General features: G+C 35.2%; 1 protein-coding gene and 1 long non-coding RNA gene across 4 annotated transcripts in view; one reads left to right on the top strand and one right to left on the bottom strand.

Annotated features, from left to right (window-relative positions):
• The window catches only part of ssh (Protein phosphatase Slingshot), a 61,722-nt gene that overhangs the window by 39,747 nt on the left and 3,566 nt on the right, over positions 1-18,409 (bottom strand). For 2 of the 3 annotated variants that reach the window (XM_066287880.1, XM_066287872.1), the window contains exon 2: positions 10,862-10,914. In XM_066287880.1, the coding sequence (XP_066143977.1) occupies positions 10,862-10,914 (53 nt within the window). Of the gene's footprint in view, positions 1-10,861; positions 10,915-12,487; positions 12,511-18,409 lie in introns of those variants that run through there. The other variant, XM_066287901.1, reaches the window with a different exon arrangement.
• LOC136342505 (uncharacterized) lies at positions 12,519-14,187 on the top strand. The gene is made up of 4 exons (XR_010732656.1): positions 12,519-12,764; positions 12,926-13,060; positions 13,111-13,157; positions 13,517-14,187. It is a non-coding gene; the product is annotated as an uncharacterized lncRNA (long non-coding RNA).

Here is an 18,409-nt window from a genome sequence, read left to right as displayed (position 1 = left end):
TAATGAATAGGAAACGATTTTCAGGCAGATATCTTGCTCTGGAATGATGTCGAGAAAATCCATAATTAACAAATCATAATTGTTGTTATTGACCCACAAGATTGAGTACCCAACAAACAACCAACTCCTCATTGTTCTTTCAGTGTTTCTTCGCATCCAACATCGTTATTGGCAGGAAACGAGTGAAGAACGCCGTTTGCAAGAACAAACAATCTCAATTCTAAATTAATGGCAATAACATCACAGCTTTAGTATTTCCGTCCGGTTTCCAACCTATTTATTCGATGCTGTGTAATTTGAATTTAATTGAATGTTTTTATGATCAGAAACCATCTCGACCATAAGAGATTAATTGAGTAAGTTCATTTTAAAACCCATAAAATATTTTACATCTCAAATTAAACGTAGATTCCGATTATTAAAGGACACTTCTATGGAAAGCACAAAAACTTTATGTAATTACACACCCGTCTTGATTAATTGATTCAGTTGATATTAAAACGCATAAAAACGTTTTACGTCTCAAATTAAACCCAAAATCATACTGTGAAAAGACACACGGAAACCATGAAATATTTATATCATTACATACCTATCTTTACGAGAACCAAAAAAACCTTTAAGAATCTTATTTATAAGGGTCGAACATTTTCGAATTGAGCTCGAAAAATCTTTTTGGAAGTTTTCAAGTTATTTTCAAACCGAGAAATAATTTTAAAAGTATCCACATATCTTGGTGCTTCGAGGCTAAAGAAATTCGGCAAAATGTTTGGCCTGTCAAATCCAATAGAAAATTTGAATTATGCACCCTGAAATCTCAAAAAAAAAATTTTAATTTCAAAGTTGTTTTTAATCCATCAAACCGAGATAAATTTCGCCAAAATTTGGCATATTTTTGGTTCAGATATCGCCAGCGATTCTGAAGTTATTTGTAATTTGAAACTAAGAAATTTTAAGTTATTTTGATTTTAAAATTGTTTGGGTTCTGATTGAGGAAGACTTTACAAAAAAAAAAACAATATAATTCTTAGCGTTGGCGGATATACGACCTCACAGGAAACTCATATCAAAACAGCCCATACCCCTATATGCAAATGCCTTTGTTTTCCTTTACTCATATCTACCCGGTGTGAAATTGTAATGAGCAGTATGCACTTTACTGATAGTAGGTCTAATATGGAAAACTAAATAAATTAAAGCCTGGCTTATAGATAAACGAACCTGAGTAAATTAAGCTCAAATGGATTATGTGGCAGGTGACACTTATGATTAGTAATGAAATATTGATAGAAGCTTATCATGTTTCGGTATGTGCGTAAAGTATGGCTATTTTGTCGACATTAAGATAAACAACTCGTGATGGAATATATTGATTGGATGGTCCAGATACTTTCAACTCATATTTTCAAAAATATTTCAAAACAATAGCAATATTAAACCTGAACTTACAGAAAAATAATAATCATTACGGTGTAAGCTTGGTAATCCGAATGCGTACATATCCGAAAATCGGCTTACCCCAACTGGAATAAAACTATGGCATTATCCGAACAAGCTTTGATCAACCGAACAAGGCCACTACCGCCATGGCTCAAATGCATAGCGTGGGTAAAAGATAACGGGAAGAGACTTGCTATTTAATTCTTTTAGAACAAACGCAGAACAAGGCGGAGGGAAAAAAATCTGTAATTTTTTTAAACTTAGTAATGACACACTGTGTGTCGATGGATAAAGTTCCCAAGAGAAAAAACTAGTTTATAATACTAGCTTCAAAAGGCCCTATTATTGGGTGTATTAAATTACTGTCGAGTTCATTTTTTCACTTTATTTTAAATCAGTTGAATAACAAGTTAAAAATGACGCGCTCAATAATACGGCTCATTATTTACCTAACGACCTAATCGTCCAGATTGTCGTTATCCCCATTGTTACGTGGATGTTATGATTCGAGAGGCTTTGTCCTTTTATACTAACTAGTTTTAGATTCAGTCGTAACAACAGTTTTCTCATGTAGCTAAAGATCATATGACTAGAAGATTCCACAAGTTTCTTACAACCATGCGAACGTTAACATCACCAAACAACCGGAACATTGGACATATATAAAAAGTAACAAATCATTCGTCGAGCTCCCACGATAAAACCTATTTTTTTATCTCTGTGTCTTTTACCTGCTGTGGCCCCCTGCCAGCCGCAACAATATTTTTTAATCTTCTACATGCAAGTAAAATAATAGTGTTCCTAGCTATTTGATTAAAAGCGGTTAAAAATTTTAAAGAAGTTATTTTCACCTTAGGGCTCGTTGCCAAGGGCGACGGACATTATTGTAACTTTACGGCCCGTTGCCAACGGCGACGGACATTATCGCAACTTTATGGGCCATCTCCTTGAGCGACGGGCTGCACAAAATAAAACATCGCCCACTTGTCGGAAACCTTTTGTTTCCACCATGGAATCTCAGATGTAAACAAACAGTTTTGACCCATGCGTACGCAAACTCTTTTTTCCTTCTGCCTTTTACCTGCGACAGCTGCACTCCAGTCGCAACAATATTTAAGTATATCACTTCGTCGGTACCTACAGTACGAGGTGAACCGTCGATGGAAAGATCGTGTGCAAATTAAGAAAGTGTATTGAAAAATAAAAAATATACGAAATACATGAAAATATGGCTGATATGCGAAAATATGAGAAGTCTACATGGTCATTGACTAGGTTGCCTATGGGAAGTCATAACCGTAGAGTTCGTTTTTTGGTGTGCGGACATGTTCCATAAACCGAACTTTTGCGGCTTTATTTCATCACCAGTTCAATATATGGCGAGTAGGTACGTCTATGATTTGAATTAATCGACTTCTTCGAGCCGCTAATTTTTGTTTCGTTAAAGGATGTGCTAGAGAGCTACATCTCGGGTTCTGCACTGTGGGAAATCATGAGCGTTGGTTTAATTTTTTGGTCTAAAAAAATTATCAAAAAGACGTCGATATTTTTAGGACTTTTTAACAAAGATGCTTTAAATTTTTGAAAGGGAAAGAATACTAAAAAAAGCATATAATACAAAAAAATGTGACGAAATATATATGCGAATGTATCAATTCGAAAATACTAAGGAGAAAAAAACAGTGCAGATAACGTAGAAAAACAAATAACGTTTTCTGCACAAACTGCGATGTGATCTACAAAGTTTGAGTTTGCACAAGTTTGATAGTAGATTACCCACTTAAGCGATATTTTCACACTTTTGTATTTTCGGAACATATACGTCAACTAAGTGGAACTGGCGCTAGGCTACAGTGGCACTTATTGAGATGTTGATTACAACTGGACTGTACATACTTGCTTAACCCAATTCTAATTTTAGCTTGGTATACATTAAGCTAACTAATAACCTATTAGCGTTTGGTTGTGAGAGAAACACCGAACCGCGAAAAATCGACCTACAATGTAACATTTGCCACTCCTCGGACTGAAGTTGCGAATTTTATGTGCCTACGCAGACTCTATGAGAGGACAAAAGCAAAAACTTGCATATCAAATTAAAATATCCTCACAGAGCTGGTACCAAACAATCTCCCATTTCATTCCTCTTTAAAGGTTTTTGCAGGTCATTATTTTGTCATTAAAGAACACCTCGTAGGCAGCCATCAGCCAAAGGATATATTGTTTTCTGCTTCTCACGCTTTACACGTACCTATAATAGTAGTTGTAATTGGAAACAGAATTGCGTTGCATTAATCTTAACCTACTTTTATTGCTCAAAAATTGACTAATTATGAGATTACGCTTATGTTAGGTAACAAGATTTGAGGCCATTAAAGTTGGCTTTGCGGCCGGCGGACCGTAAAGTCTAAGACATATTTGGTAATAATAATATTTGGGTTTTTTAATGAATTTCATTAGATCATTCGCCGCTGGGCGTCAATATGTTTTTTCGGAAAATGTCTATATTGCTCAATATGTAATTATTATTGCGTTTCGGCTTCGGAGATTATTCCACCATGGATCTATCTCGTAACCCTTACGGAAAAAAGAGATTCTGGTTTTTCACGCCGCCTTTCATTCATTATGAAAATTCCAGTGTTTCCTTGCTCATTGCTCATTGTCTTATTATTGCCTCTTGCAAGACGGAGAATTTCGTAAACTCTCCGCTAATTAAGGTAAATGAAGTGTGAATTGGACAAGGTTTTCCGCTAGAACGGACAAAAACGCAACGTTAAACAGAGTTAGTATAGATGTTCAGTCGCTTATTAAAACGTCCATAAATCAACTTTTCTACTACGGCTGGTTTCAAAACAATTAACAATTACTATACTGTGACCCAGTGAACTTAATTCCTCCGCAGAAATTGGCCTGAAAGGACTGTCATCACTGAACAATGGGTCGTTATTTTTGGGGCACGCGAGATTTCTTAAACGATACGGCTTAGCCAGACATTGTGATTAAACAATGACTTTTTTAAGGAATGTCTTTATTGTTTAAATAATACTTTGACGCAAAACCTCGTCGTGATATTAAAAATCGCTTAAACCTGTATTCGATACCCAGGCAAGTCTAGTGCGACTCGAACACTCATCGGTGGTTTTCAGTTTACAAGATACAGCCACGCTGGCTATGGCACAAATTTGAAATCTCTTTATTCCTAGTAGAATTTACGTGCATTTTCAACCATTTTACTACCTTAATAGCACGTATAGCACAAATACATTCTTGTATTTACCAGATATTTCACGACTTACAGTTAACGAGATTTATTGTAAATCACATCTCGGCTCTTCAGACAAAAACATGTTCCTAAGTAGCGAGCGAAAGATAAGAAAGCTAGAGATTCGTCACATCAGGTAGTTGTGATTTTTTTTAATAAAATACTTGACGTAAAACTTGAATTGCATACTTGAAAAATAAATTAATGGTTGGATTTGATTAGTACACGAAAACAGTACATGTGACGTGAATCAGGTAAATTGTTAGAAGACTTAGATGGAATGTTCAACTGAAAATTGAAAGGAAAACCCGAGCACCAGCAGGTCCTAATCTGAAGCTCTTTCGTCTAGTTCAATTTCTGAGCAAAATCGCCCTGTAACTGATACCTTCATAAATTTTCCAAATAAAGTTGAAAAAAAATACTAAAAATATCTATCACATAAGCTTAATTAACGACACGGTTTACACAAATTTAGTCAAAAACTACGATAAGACCGTCAACCCTTCCAATTAAGTTTATGCTATTCAAATATTTGGTACTCCAAACCATTCATTTTGAATTCTGAGAATTAGATCTCAGAGATTGATTAAAAGCAAAATATTGAAACAACATTGTAGTAGATGTTGGAATATACGGATTTTAAAGTTGATATTCAACATTGACGGTTTGTCCGTGTACACACTTCTATTACGAACCACATGTTTCATCGAATAAATACAGATACAGGATTTTATGTATACTATTACCATTCAAGGCCAGGAGCATAAATAATCTTATTGGTTGGTAGACTGCTTGGCTTGTAATAAAACAAATATACTATGGGATGAATTTCAAGACAACTTTGATATTTGAAGAAAACATAACATCGAACATCAAAATCCATAATCACTTGCTTCTTTAGACTCATAATTATCATTTTCATTTTTAGTCACCCTCAAAGCAAACTGACATTTTCGAGAAATTAGCAATATTTCTGGGACAAAAATAAGGCTTTAATCCCAAAATTCCGACGGACTTCAAAATCAACCGACTAAACTCACCAATTAGACTAGCTAGAAACAACATTACATAAGACAATAGAAATATTCTTACAAAATTCTCAAAATTTGATGATGGCTTATACCCGTGGTATAATTCCTGAACGCAGCATATTATTTGCCGATGAGGTCGAGATCAGAAAATACACACTCAATACCACTGCGTCATTATGCTGAATTATTATTAGCATTTTTTCAATCATTGACATATTTTATTGCCATTTTTATATGATTCGGTTAGAAATTTACGACCTCCCGCGTTAATATGAGGATCCTCTGAGTCGAAAACAATTTGATATCACCAAAAATTCTCTTCTACTTCCCCATATTTCCATCCCGTACAGGAATCGATTTTAAATAATTGAGAAAATACAATGCGGAGCCGTAAATCCCTGTAGAAATTAGTTACCCCGTTCTAAATTGGGGTGAATGCTAGATAGGGGGATCCCTTCATCGCTCGCAGGGAAATAGGGGTTATATGCTAAAGTTCTTAATGACGTCAACTTTATAAAGGGTGATTATTCAAAAAAAAAACCTTTGAGAAGACATTAAAACCTCAAAAGCCTTGCATGGATTAATGTATTTGTTTTCTATTGTGAACATTAGAGGTTGATGGAAATAATAAATGACTTCATCAAGGGCCTCCGTTTACGGTAAAGTTTTTTACTACGAATTTTTTTAAAATTTATCACCCGTTATAACACAGGTTGACCACAAGTTACATCGTATACGCCTTTTTAAACCATGACTGTCTTTTTCAAGCAGAATCCGGTCTCTGACAATTGATATTGATAGTACTGCCAATAGTGGAAGTCCTTCGGTACCTTCTGCGACTCGAGGAAACGTGCAATGAATGTAATAAGTTAACGTAAAAGGGGCTATCAATGATCGGACGTTATAAAAATAAATAATCTCACGACCCAACCCAAACAATTGACAACCATGGCAGATGTTCCACTATTGTGTCGTCTTCTGTATTGGGCAATACATACTGCTTTCGATCATGTAAATTCGCTTATCTGATGAATGGAGCACTTGAAAAGCCGCTAACCTGAAACAACCTACTTAAGGATGGCAATATAAAGTGACCACCAAAGAGGGCAAAATTAAGATAAAATATGTTCAGGCTCTATTTCCTCTACGAAGGTGTTGCAATTTCGAGTTATTACCACCGTATGAGATATTGCCAAATTTCTTATGCTTAGACTCGTCATATTAATTAGAATTAATCATTTTGTCCTACAAGGATGCCAAAATGCTTAAAAAATATGTAAAATTGTGATATCGACATCGCAACTCGATTAGATGCCACCAAGGTTAATTATGCGTTTACAACAAATGGCAGTAAAATGGTTCCTTTTTTAAGCGTAGATCCGCACTTTATAATTTATATTTTTCGTAAAAATTCTTAATGGTACTTGATATGCACATCAAATTTTGCTGTAAATACGGCTCCCTTTTAGGTATAAAAACTTTTATTGGTTTTGATATTTACTGTGCCTTGACACTACTTTGCATCCGTACCAACAACAACAACCTTCTGCATCTTACAGTTTATTATGAAATTAATTACTATTCCGTTGGTTAAATCTATAGATCTAGAAGGAACGAGGCAACCATGTAAGTCCCACATCAGTTCTAAAATCACCATGAATCTTCGATTTGCTTTGTAGGTCTGATTATGGGCATTTGCTAGTAATATCAGTTATTTCATCGTCGGTCGTTGGTCTAATCGAAATTGTTTGAAACATGTGCACTTTCGTTTTACTTGAGACTATTTTCATAATGATTTCATAATTTTATTTGTTGATTTACTGAATATTTCATAATTACATTTATATTACGGAACTTCTTAAACAATAAAAATAACACCGGGAGCGTCTAACTTTTGAACATATTTCATCGCCGTCAGGACTAAGACTGTTAATAAGGTCGGATCATAAATAAACGGATGCTAGAGAGACAATTAGTTATAAATTTATGTACTTCAATGTATTATCAATAACTTATTCAAGGACCGTATCTCAGAATCCCAATGCTTACGTAGAAGAAATTAAGACATGAACGTACTACTATTCGCGATGGTCTCTTCTCCCTTGACCACGCTCGAAGGTCACATAATGAAGAAAATTAAAATTAAGGAAGATTTTTGGATATGCCCAGAAAATTTTTCGAAAGGAAAGGCACCGGAGTAAACCTAAGGAATCCTCAAATCTTTTAAATCCTAAACGAGACTACGCCTGCGTTTGACGATATTGGTCTAGTGAACAAAAAAGCGCTTCACCAATCACACTAAAAAAACACATCGATTTTCTTTGAAAATTACGAGCATATGGTCGATTGTCAGATTAAATGGAAAGTGCAAGAGAATTGTGCTATGCTGACCTAACCCCGGATAAATAAGCCATTTTCGCCACCTGCAAGTGACCGACAAAAGGAAAGAAATCGACTAATAACTGAAACCATGTGCTCGATTAGTCATTAAATTATGGCGGCAATTACCTAATGGCAAATTGAACCAAAGCCACTGTTAAAACACGGCATTCTCGTGACGTAATGTCAATGGGTTTGCGCGTAATTGCCGCGACCATTCGTGCTAGATCCGTTTCACTTTGGCGATTATTTTCTCTCTATATTGCCACGATTCGATTGCTACATCCACAATCGATAAACTTGATATATTTGTGTGAATATAGGAAACTCAATAAACACCTTCATCACGTGTTTAACCGATTTTTAATCAATTCTAATAATCCAAGAATAAAGACCGACGAATAAGACACGTCTTTGAAGGGCAATTAGCGTCACGACGATAATTACGGCGATTCAGTGCAAATGACCTTCATTGAAAAAGTTTGAAATGTAAATGGCCTACAAGATAGAAACTGGTTATTTGTTGGAAAATCGTAGAGAAAATATTGAAAATTTTAATAAATGTCAACCTTTTCTCGCGTTTATATTACTGCATGACGTAGAAAAGAAGACAACCAGTAAAAACGGTTTTATTTAAATAATTTTAGTATGCATGTTTCTTAGGTTGAAACAAATAGTTCATTAAAAAAATGAATAAATTTAATTGTTGAAAACCAAAAAAAAAAAAAAAATTAATAATTTGTCGGTCTTCCGCGGTGTCTTATTTCTGTACACGTCTAGGCATGGATCTAATGAGATGATTGATGTCGTCTTGGTGGATCTCATTCTAGGCTAACTGGACAGCACGATAGGGTTTGTGGGAAATGAGGTAAATTATGTAACCTTCTTTCTACAATGTCCCATATATGTTCAATCGGTGAAAGGTCTGGGGATCGAGGGGGCCAAGGTAGCAAATTGATTGCATTTTGTTGAAAAAAGTCCATAGTCATCCTAGCCACGCGTGGTTTTACATTGTATTACTGAAAAACTGGATTAACAAGAGTTTCCAGATAAGGTCCGACATGAGATTCAAGGATTTATTGTATGCATCGTTGGACTGTCATACTGCCTCTAATGAAAAGTGAAGAAGACCTGCTAACATACGCAATAGCACCCCAAACCATTACCCCAACAATCTGATGGACATGGCTCTGTATTGTAAACGGAGTATGCCATCTTTCACGTCGTATTCTCCTTATTCTTGCCCGACTATCATGCATGCCCAAACAGAATCTAGATTTGTCACTAAACACGATATTATTCCATACGAGATTCCAATGTTCTCTGCACCACTGGAGTAAATTTTGACTATGATTTAAGGTGAGTTATAACACAGGATGGAGACGATAGGAAATCAGTCCAAAATCTCTTATTCGGTGATAAATGGTTCGAATCCTAATCGGCCTTCCGTGCTCAGCGAACTACTGATCTGCCAACGTCCTGTACGAGACGAATCTATCTCTTGGGGGTCATAATTCGAAATCGGCAATCTTGGCGTTCTGTAGTTCTTCGAGATCCTCCAGGACCTCTTCTTCTGCCTGTTTGCTCTTCTTGGAACCATGCCATTATAGTGTTTACGCCACGGTTTAATCTAGTGGCGATTTCCCTAAATGACCAACCAATCTCTCATAGGCCCACGAATTCGACCTCCCTCAAACTCGCTCAATTGATGAAAATTCCGCTGCATTCTGCCTCTAGACATATTTGATTAATCTAGCACACCATACACCAATAAATGATATTTTGCAGACATATTCTTGATATTTTATTGCAATTTTGATAGTAAGAAAAAACCTTGAATTCCTGATAACTCGTAAATACATTGATAAATATGGTTGAAAATTTAATCAATTTTTGTACTCCCGTACACAAACATGCATAGCAAAAGTTATTCAAACAAAACATTTTTACCGGATGTTCTCTTTTCTATGTCATGCAGTGTATATTTGCGGATAATGCAGCAATTACGTTTTGTTATTTTTTTAAATTATAGCACTTTTTTAAAAGGCAATTTTCTGAGTCTCAAACTGTTGTTTAAATCTTTGTTTCAAAGTTAAATCCAAACGCAAGACTCACACGTCACTAGCTTCTAAGAAAAACAAGTGAATTTTTTTCTATTAGTAAAGAACACGTACTACTCGTTGCTTCCATAAAAAGTATAGCACATCACGACATTTGTTCAATTCGCAATTATCTATGAGTCAATATATTCCTTAAAGATTTGGTGTAAGTTAAACCAAATCCCAAGCCTCATACGAACCTGGAAAGAGACGGGATTTTTTCCGCTGACGACGAACGCTTACTCCTCTCTGCTTTTTACTCTTTACCAAGAACTCCTTCATCGTATCAAAATCTCAAACTCAATTCCAAGCTGCGCACCCGCAAAAAATATATATATTTTTTTTGTTGGTAAACCACACTAAGAGATGTTTCAAATTTTATTTCTTGGGAAAAAACTTGTTGTCAGTCGTCAAAGGATTCGCTTTTTTATTATTTATATTATTATTTAGGGCTCATTTTTTATTTTTTCATGAGATATTTGCATTTGATTTAATTCGAATATTACTCCTGGCCTTGTTAATTCTAATTGAAGGTGTTCCTCGAACCATCAAACTTCTTTATCCGACTTATAAACTAACGAAATTTCTAAAGGATAATTTAAACCCAATGGCAATAATATCCTGGATAATTGCAAAAACCATGTTATTACCTTTTTGCATTCCTATTTGCATCCAAATTGTCATGGCACTCTGATGGTTCATCCTGAAACAAATTACTAGAAATTACACCTTGAATTTGTGAACTTTATAGTAGCAAATAAATTGACACTGTCGACAGTGTCTCACAACAGATCGAATATCTAAAACTATTAAGATGTAGCACGCAAAGCTTTTTGGGAGAGAAAATTCGAATCTTATTGGAACATAGATATAGATTCTAGAGGGCATTTTTCTCGATAGTAAAATATTAAAATGTTTTTGATTTAAAATTGACAAAAAATAGTTCTAAAAACCTTTCTACAAAGAAAAGGCATGCTTCAGACATGTTGGTGTAACAACGTTTGTAGATTGGTATAACTTTACGTTTGTGGTTACAATCACCATAAACCGATTAAACGTGGAGTTAAAACTTCCCTTCAATCAAGTTAAATCGCTATAATCTTGGTCTCTAAATAATAACGTATCTCGTTTAAAATCTTTTTTTACTCTTCAGCATTTGAGTTCTAAAGATTTACCTTTTAGATTATTAAAGAAGCGCGACTGTAAATTTCATCACATAAATTACTACACACATTTGCAATCTGATGTTCATGTCTAATCCGTTTTATACCTGGCGAAAGCAAATTACATGGCGACTTTAATAGTAAGTATACAATGTTTAAATACAACATTAAGATATGTTTCATAAGACAGCACATTGGCGTACAAATCCAAGCTTAAAAAACAAGGATCGATGTTGGATGAGAAAGTCGAAAGAGGATGAGTGCGCCAATGACATTAGGGACTTTGTATCTGACATATATTATTTTCACTAATTTTAAACGGTTATACTAACTTTATTGCACTTGTGACAGTTTATTTATGAGCTACGTTACCGTACTGCGATTAACGTAATTTAAATTTTGGCAATCTTAAAATTACGAAATGTTTCAAATTTAATGTTGTTATTGAATTTTCAATATAATAGTTCGATCTCAATAGAAAAATAATTATAATTAAATAGAAATTTTTATTAATAGAAATTAATAATTAATAGGAAAATAAGAATAAATTAAGGTTAGCGTAATTTCAGGATTTCGTAAGACCATGGGCGCACTCATCGCGTATTTAAGTTGTCGACAACAAGCTTAGTCATAGATTAGCAGCAGAAAAAATTAACCATAGGGATATGGTAATATAGCATCATTAAACTGCTATCAATGCACTAAAATAGCCTTGTCCGTTCCCAATTAGAAAAACAACTTTATAATTTTTACAGCGTTTCCGAGTTGTTCTTCTTGCCTTCTTAGGTATATTTCCTTTAATTTTTGTTTGTCCCGCTTAATAAATAAGTTGCTTTTCTGATGTTTTTTTCGTTGCTGCAATTTCATTTATTTCTCTGTAATTTTTATCACTAAACGTTGCAAGAGAGGCAAAATTTGAAATGAGAATTTTGGCGAAAATGATGAATTCCGAAAAAAAAAAATCGTTTTAATGCCCACGAACCGGGTTTGTCCTTGTCTCATCTTGACGCGTGAAACAAGACTGAACATGAAAGTTATCCTCCAATAAATTATGCGTCCGGTAACTCGGCTAGATGATCCGATACACCCGTAGAGACCAACATAGCCACTCACCATGTGGATTAGTCGTCTCTGCGTCTACCCCAGCAAAAAGCCTATTTAAACCATAATTTCCGGTTAGACCGCTTTGGTTAGTTCATTGCTTTTTCAAGAGTCCTAACAAGCACATGCACATTGCAGAAAAACACTCATTGAACTTGTTTTCCTCCTTAAATGGATAATATCGAACAACTAGATGATTTGCGAGCTTTCACCTCGGTCACGGTGAATCTAAATCGCCTTATATGGTAGCGTCGAAACGTCTCGGATTCAGTACAACCTTAATAACTAGGTAAATGAAACTAATTCTTTATTACTTACACTTTCCTATATTGGGCTTTGATAAGATAAGAATAGAGATGGCATTTCTTATCGAGTGCCGGAATGAACCAAAACATTTTAACTACCTTATTGTTGCATCTCTAATGGAGACGGTATCTTTGTGATTCACAGTAATGACCAATAACAACGGAGCATACATGCTCGAGAGGTGATAACAGCGGCAATGTGTTTTAGTGCTTCAGATCATCGAAACGAGCCACACCGGAGATTTTGCTCTACAGAATCACTGGACACGCCTGACAAAAAGTGAGTGTAAAATTTTTTTCTCGTTCCTTCTTTGCATTTTCTTTGTGTAGGTTCCACATTTCAAACCAAAACATGCGCTTCATCCCATAGAATCAAGGTAATGCACTCATTGGAAACACACTGTTAATATGTACATTTTTTGTTGTTCGCGCTTTGTTAATATTCATATATGCAAATTGTTCGTGATATATTTTGAACGACATGCTTACACGCCGAGTACGTCTTTCGTAATGCGCCAGTTTATAAATATTAAACTATGGTCATGATAATGTGGTGAACGACATAGAAGAGCCTACATAAAATCCATAACATTCAAAGATGTCTTGTGACAAGCACTTCTACACTCATGAGTTCTAAAGCAAACGATGAACGGTTTTCGTAACGCCGACCGCAGCAACTGCGAAATTTTCCTATTAAAAATCAATTCTGCATGATCACGTTAATGAGATTTCTTAGGAACTACATCAACTGAGACTAACACACATTATCTGGAATGACCACGGCTCGAGGAAATTGCTGCACAGCCACTACCATCATTCGTTTGCCAGGCATTCCACGAGTTGCAACTCGCATTAATAATTTTGTCATTGGCTTTGTTTTTATTTATTGTTATCTAATAAAGCTTCGAGATATTTATTGGCACTGGCACGCATTACAAACAGTAGATAAATTAGCTCGATAGCGAAGTTATTATTGCTTCGTCTCATTTGCTATTATGTACTTTAGCTGCTTTCTGGATTGTCCAGTCAGGGTAGTGGTAATCTCCCCTATCTGCGACCTTCTTAGTTAATTACATACTTAAATGTTTAGTTCAGGTCTCTGAACTAAAAATAACCGCAAAACTGCACAAATATAGGCGTATACGCAGACACACCTGCATGGTGATTCGAAATAACAAATTATAAATTAATAACCCAGATTGTAGATCGTGTAAACTCAATGCTGAATTATGCAAATGTAAACAGACAAAGAAAACGAAAGATTTATCGCTATTTTAGTGTTTTGCAAGAATTTGTTAACTGTTTATGCAAAATCGCAATTTACCTCACTTGCCCAGACCCGTTTTGGCATTTTAAATCGGCCGTTTGTTTGTAAATGTCTGCCTGTAATTAGAGTCAATGTGATACTCCTGGATAAGCCTAAAACCCCGTCTGTACATCTAGACGTATTTATTTCAAGAACTTCCTCCAATCCCAAACCGTGAATGTATTTATGTCAAAACAACTAAATGACAATTAAGAGGGAAAGAGATTTAAAAAACTTCAATTAAGTAAATGCTCAAAAGCAAAATAAATCTGGAAAACGCGGTCACAAAAGACTGAATTCAGCGGGTCGAATGCATAAATATTAGTATTTGCTAATGCTTCGTGTATCTTCTACGCATGTGGAGTATCTATTACATCAACAAAGCATTCGTTGCCGTTAAATAGTAGTAAAGTCCAGTAAATGCTTCGTTGGTGTAATAGATATGCTCCTCGTGCCAAGTAGATACTTTAAGCATTAAGAAATATTACTTTTTGTGCATACAACCAAACAACTCTAATTCGTCAAAAAACAAAATAATTGTGTTTGAATATTTTTATCTTAAGATAGTAAATACTGATTAATTTTAATTTCTTCACAAACTTGACTAAAACTTTCACCCTTGCTTCACCCCTGAACCTGTAGGGATGGATATAGAGATATACCTGCGGCTGTTGATGTTATTTCTTAACGAGCTTATCACTTCTTGACGGCTTAAAAATCTGGAATTAATCAAGGAATCGCTCCGGAACATATCAAGCCACACGCGATGGCGGTTCAAATTCTGAATATTCCTTTTTCGTAAACGAATGTTAACATTGTATGAAATAATTATTGACCTAACAAGTGCGGAAAGTTATGCTTTACCGCACGCTGATTGAAGTTCAGCGACCTCGCATTGTTCGGTCGGCAATCAAGATTTGATAGAGATTAACCACAATCAGCATCCACAGTATCGTTTCCATGCTAAAATTTAAACAATCTTTCCACTTAAAATATTCAAGAAGTACCATATACACAGTAGGTCAAAAACGTATTCGTACATCCATTGGGATGCTATATTTCTCCCCTCTCTCCTTTCTCTTTCCAATAATTTTAAGAAATCAAAAACGTTCAAGGGATAATTATATAATAGGTTAATAAGATAATCTCTACAACAAAATAGAAGTCAGTAATATTTATTGCAAATATAAAATAAATAATAACTCAAAATTAACGCACAAAAAAGTATTCGCACGGCTCTAAAAAAATTGGCCCTTTTGATGATCTTCATGTATTTTTGATAAAATATTGAAACGGGTCAGTTTAGTTAGATATCTAAAAGAGTTTTAAAGTATTTTATTGATTGTAAAACTTTTTTGGTACGGGAATTTTTAGTTATTGTTTATTTTATATTTGCAATAAGTATTATTGGTTTTTATTTTGTCACAGAGAATACCTTATCATACCTATTATATAACTGCCCCTTGTATGTTTTCATTTCTCAAAATTATTGGAAAGACAAAGCGAAATACAGCATCCCAATGGGTGTACAAATCCTTTTTTGACCTGCTGTATTTTACATATCTGGAAATCCTGGAAACCCTCTTTACTAAAGTAACTCAGAAGGCTTTTTGAGAAATCTTAACCGATGACTCAGAAGGATTTCCAAGAATTTCTAACATGGGTTAAGGAAGTTCAAAATTTGGATGATCCTTCTTAAATAAATTCCTGATGTTCTACCAATTTAAAACATTTTACATGGTAAATTTCTTGGAATTCTGTTATCGACAAATATCCGAAGGGTTTTTAATCTCCTGGGAAATACGATAACGGAGAACCCTTTTCAAACTAACTTTACTCGAGTTTAGTATAATGGGCGGGGTAGGTAAGGAGATTTGATTGTAAAAAAAGTTTAGCGTAAACGTTTTTAAGACTACTTTCGTCCAAATTGGTGTTTTTCAAGCTATTTTGATAATGAAAAAAACAGATTTTAAAGTTTTTCCTAGGTAGTAGAAATATTCACGATGTCATAAAATTTATTTTGAATCCAAATTTGACGGTGTCCCAGAGGTTTTTAAACTTTTTAGATCACCATAAATTTTTACCCAATCGTATACATCTTTTCTTAATATATTAATATTTTCACCAATGCCTATATTAGGAGCGATGTTACCTTGTAGAAATTCAAATTCTGGATGGTTCTTCTTGTTAGAAATCCTGATAACCCTCGCATTAAAAATGCTCTAAACTCCTAGGGACTCATTTAAAATCGCAGGACTAAAGAGCATCAGTTTCGAATCCTCAAACTCGTGGCAGTATGGTATGGGCTATTTTAAATTGTATATTCATGTATCTATAATAATTACAATACCATTGCTGATCCATTAAATCTGCCACTAAGGCTGTTGGTCCGAGATAGGAGCAATTTCCACTCCGTGACACCATTGCAGAAGAACAAGGAAGTGACCCACAGATCAGCATCACAATCAGAAAATTAATAACGACCATCATCAGCAATGCAAATTAAATGAATAAGTCGTTCTAATTACTGGTACACTGCTCTAGCTCCTACGCCTCAGGCTTTAAGTGCTTTCTCGAGATTACCTCTCGGATTACTTTAATGATTCATCATTTATGCACACACATACGATCTCTTCTCTTTGCTTAAACCTCAGACTACTCTCAAACTTAAGGGATTTTTCCGTGCAAGTACCTTCCTCATTTGATCTGTGGGTCTACACAAAGAGGATTTAGCCCAAATTTGTGCCGTTTCATGGTCAAGTTCCTCCTTTGTTCGGATCCTTTGTAATTGTTCTCCGCCACCGGTGCGTTGTCCGTCAAGCACGTTAAACCACAATTTACAAGTTCTTTTGAGTTGTTCTTAATGACGTCACGCAAGTTGTTACACTCGCACAAAGTGACATTAACATACGGTTCTTCATGCGTATCCTATTTCTTCCTAATTAATTCATCTTTTTCGCATAAGACAAGCAAAAGTCCCGGGTTATGAAATCACTAACCTCAAAGCTTTTGAAGACCAGTTTAAAGTCTTCCCATTCCAGATGCGCTTTTTTCGAAAAGCTCTTCTCATGGCCGACAAGAACAGCTCTTCACGACGCCATTGTACCTGTTATGGTATGAAACTTGCAATTTTAACTCTAATTTAGAATATAATGGTACAAGGCAGGAATTTGCTCTGTGATTATGCGAAATATTGCGAAATCGATTTCAAACTGCACGTAAAACGCTCAGGATGAGTTTTGCGGCAGTCACGTTGTTACATAGGCCTTTTAACTAGGCAAGACTCTTAAGTGATTTTTCTTTAAACACTTGGTTACATAGCAATTCCCCTAAGCAAGTTTGCGGCGCCAGACGGGAGACATCCATCCCCAAGCTCGCTATGAACTTTAAGGGGTCTACGAACCCCCAGCCTTTGTTTGCTAGAATTTAATAGCCCTTGAAATTTAATTTAAGAGTTGAAAAAACTCCCAAGACTCTGGCGCTGGAATAACTTCAGAAGTGTAAATGGTTCTCCCCAGTTTACGTTGGAGGAAATAGGTGGGCAAGTTCTGGGTAAAAGTAGTTAAACACAGTGGTTTAATCAACTGTCTATATCAAAATCAGTTTTTGAGAAAATCTATGCATGAAAACATTTTAAAAAAATCGTAACTATTAAGAAGATTGTTGGAGTCTTCAGGAAAAGTTTTCTGACACCAGGTATTGTTATGTACTTGAGTACCGCCACAGAATATCAGCATGATGACCAAGGAAAAGCACTACCGTTAACTTCAACAATTGTCTGTATTAAGATCAGAGTGATTACTTCCTATATATAACTTGGGCACGAAAACAAGTTAAGATTGGATTAGGAGGAAAATGTGAATTTCATGAATTTGACCTTTCGGCTCAAGTCCCAAACTGTTTCCGTCTTTGAAAAAACTCTGGAGAAAATGAGCAGGGTTTAGTATCTGCCTTCTACGTTGGAACTGACCAATCAGAACACTGATTAGTTGGTTCCCACGACTTTAGGGTTTTAAACCTAAATAATTTAAATGTAAACCTTAAAAGTTCTTTGTAACATTTTAACACATTGACTCTGCAAAGGGCATGGTCAATATCAACGTTTATAAGTGGCGTGTATATTTCTTCCCTTAGGTTCTCACGATCAAATCAGAAACACCCCCTAAGTTGAGCGATTTATGAATTCTAATCTTTTAGTCCTCTAACATGTTATAGACCCAAATGCAAGTAAAACATGATGCATTAGGTGGATATCCAATCCAAATATATTTAGAATGTTTTTAAATGTTCAGCGCAACTTTCAATCTTAGCAAATTCAGAGCA

The sequence above is a fragment of the Euwallacea fornicatus genome, chromosome 1 (genome assembly GCF_040115645.1).
Source record: "Euwallacea fornicatus isolate EFF26 chromosome 1, ASM4011564v1, whole genome shotgun sequence".
In the NCBI taxonomy this organism is placed as follows: Eukaryota; Metazoa; Arthropoda; class Insecta; order Coleoptera; family Curculionidae; genus Euwallacea; species Euwallacea fornicatus.
This window is presented reverse-complemented; position numbering and strand designations above follow the sequence as displayed.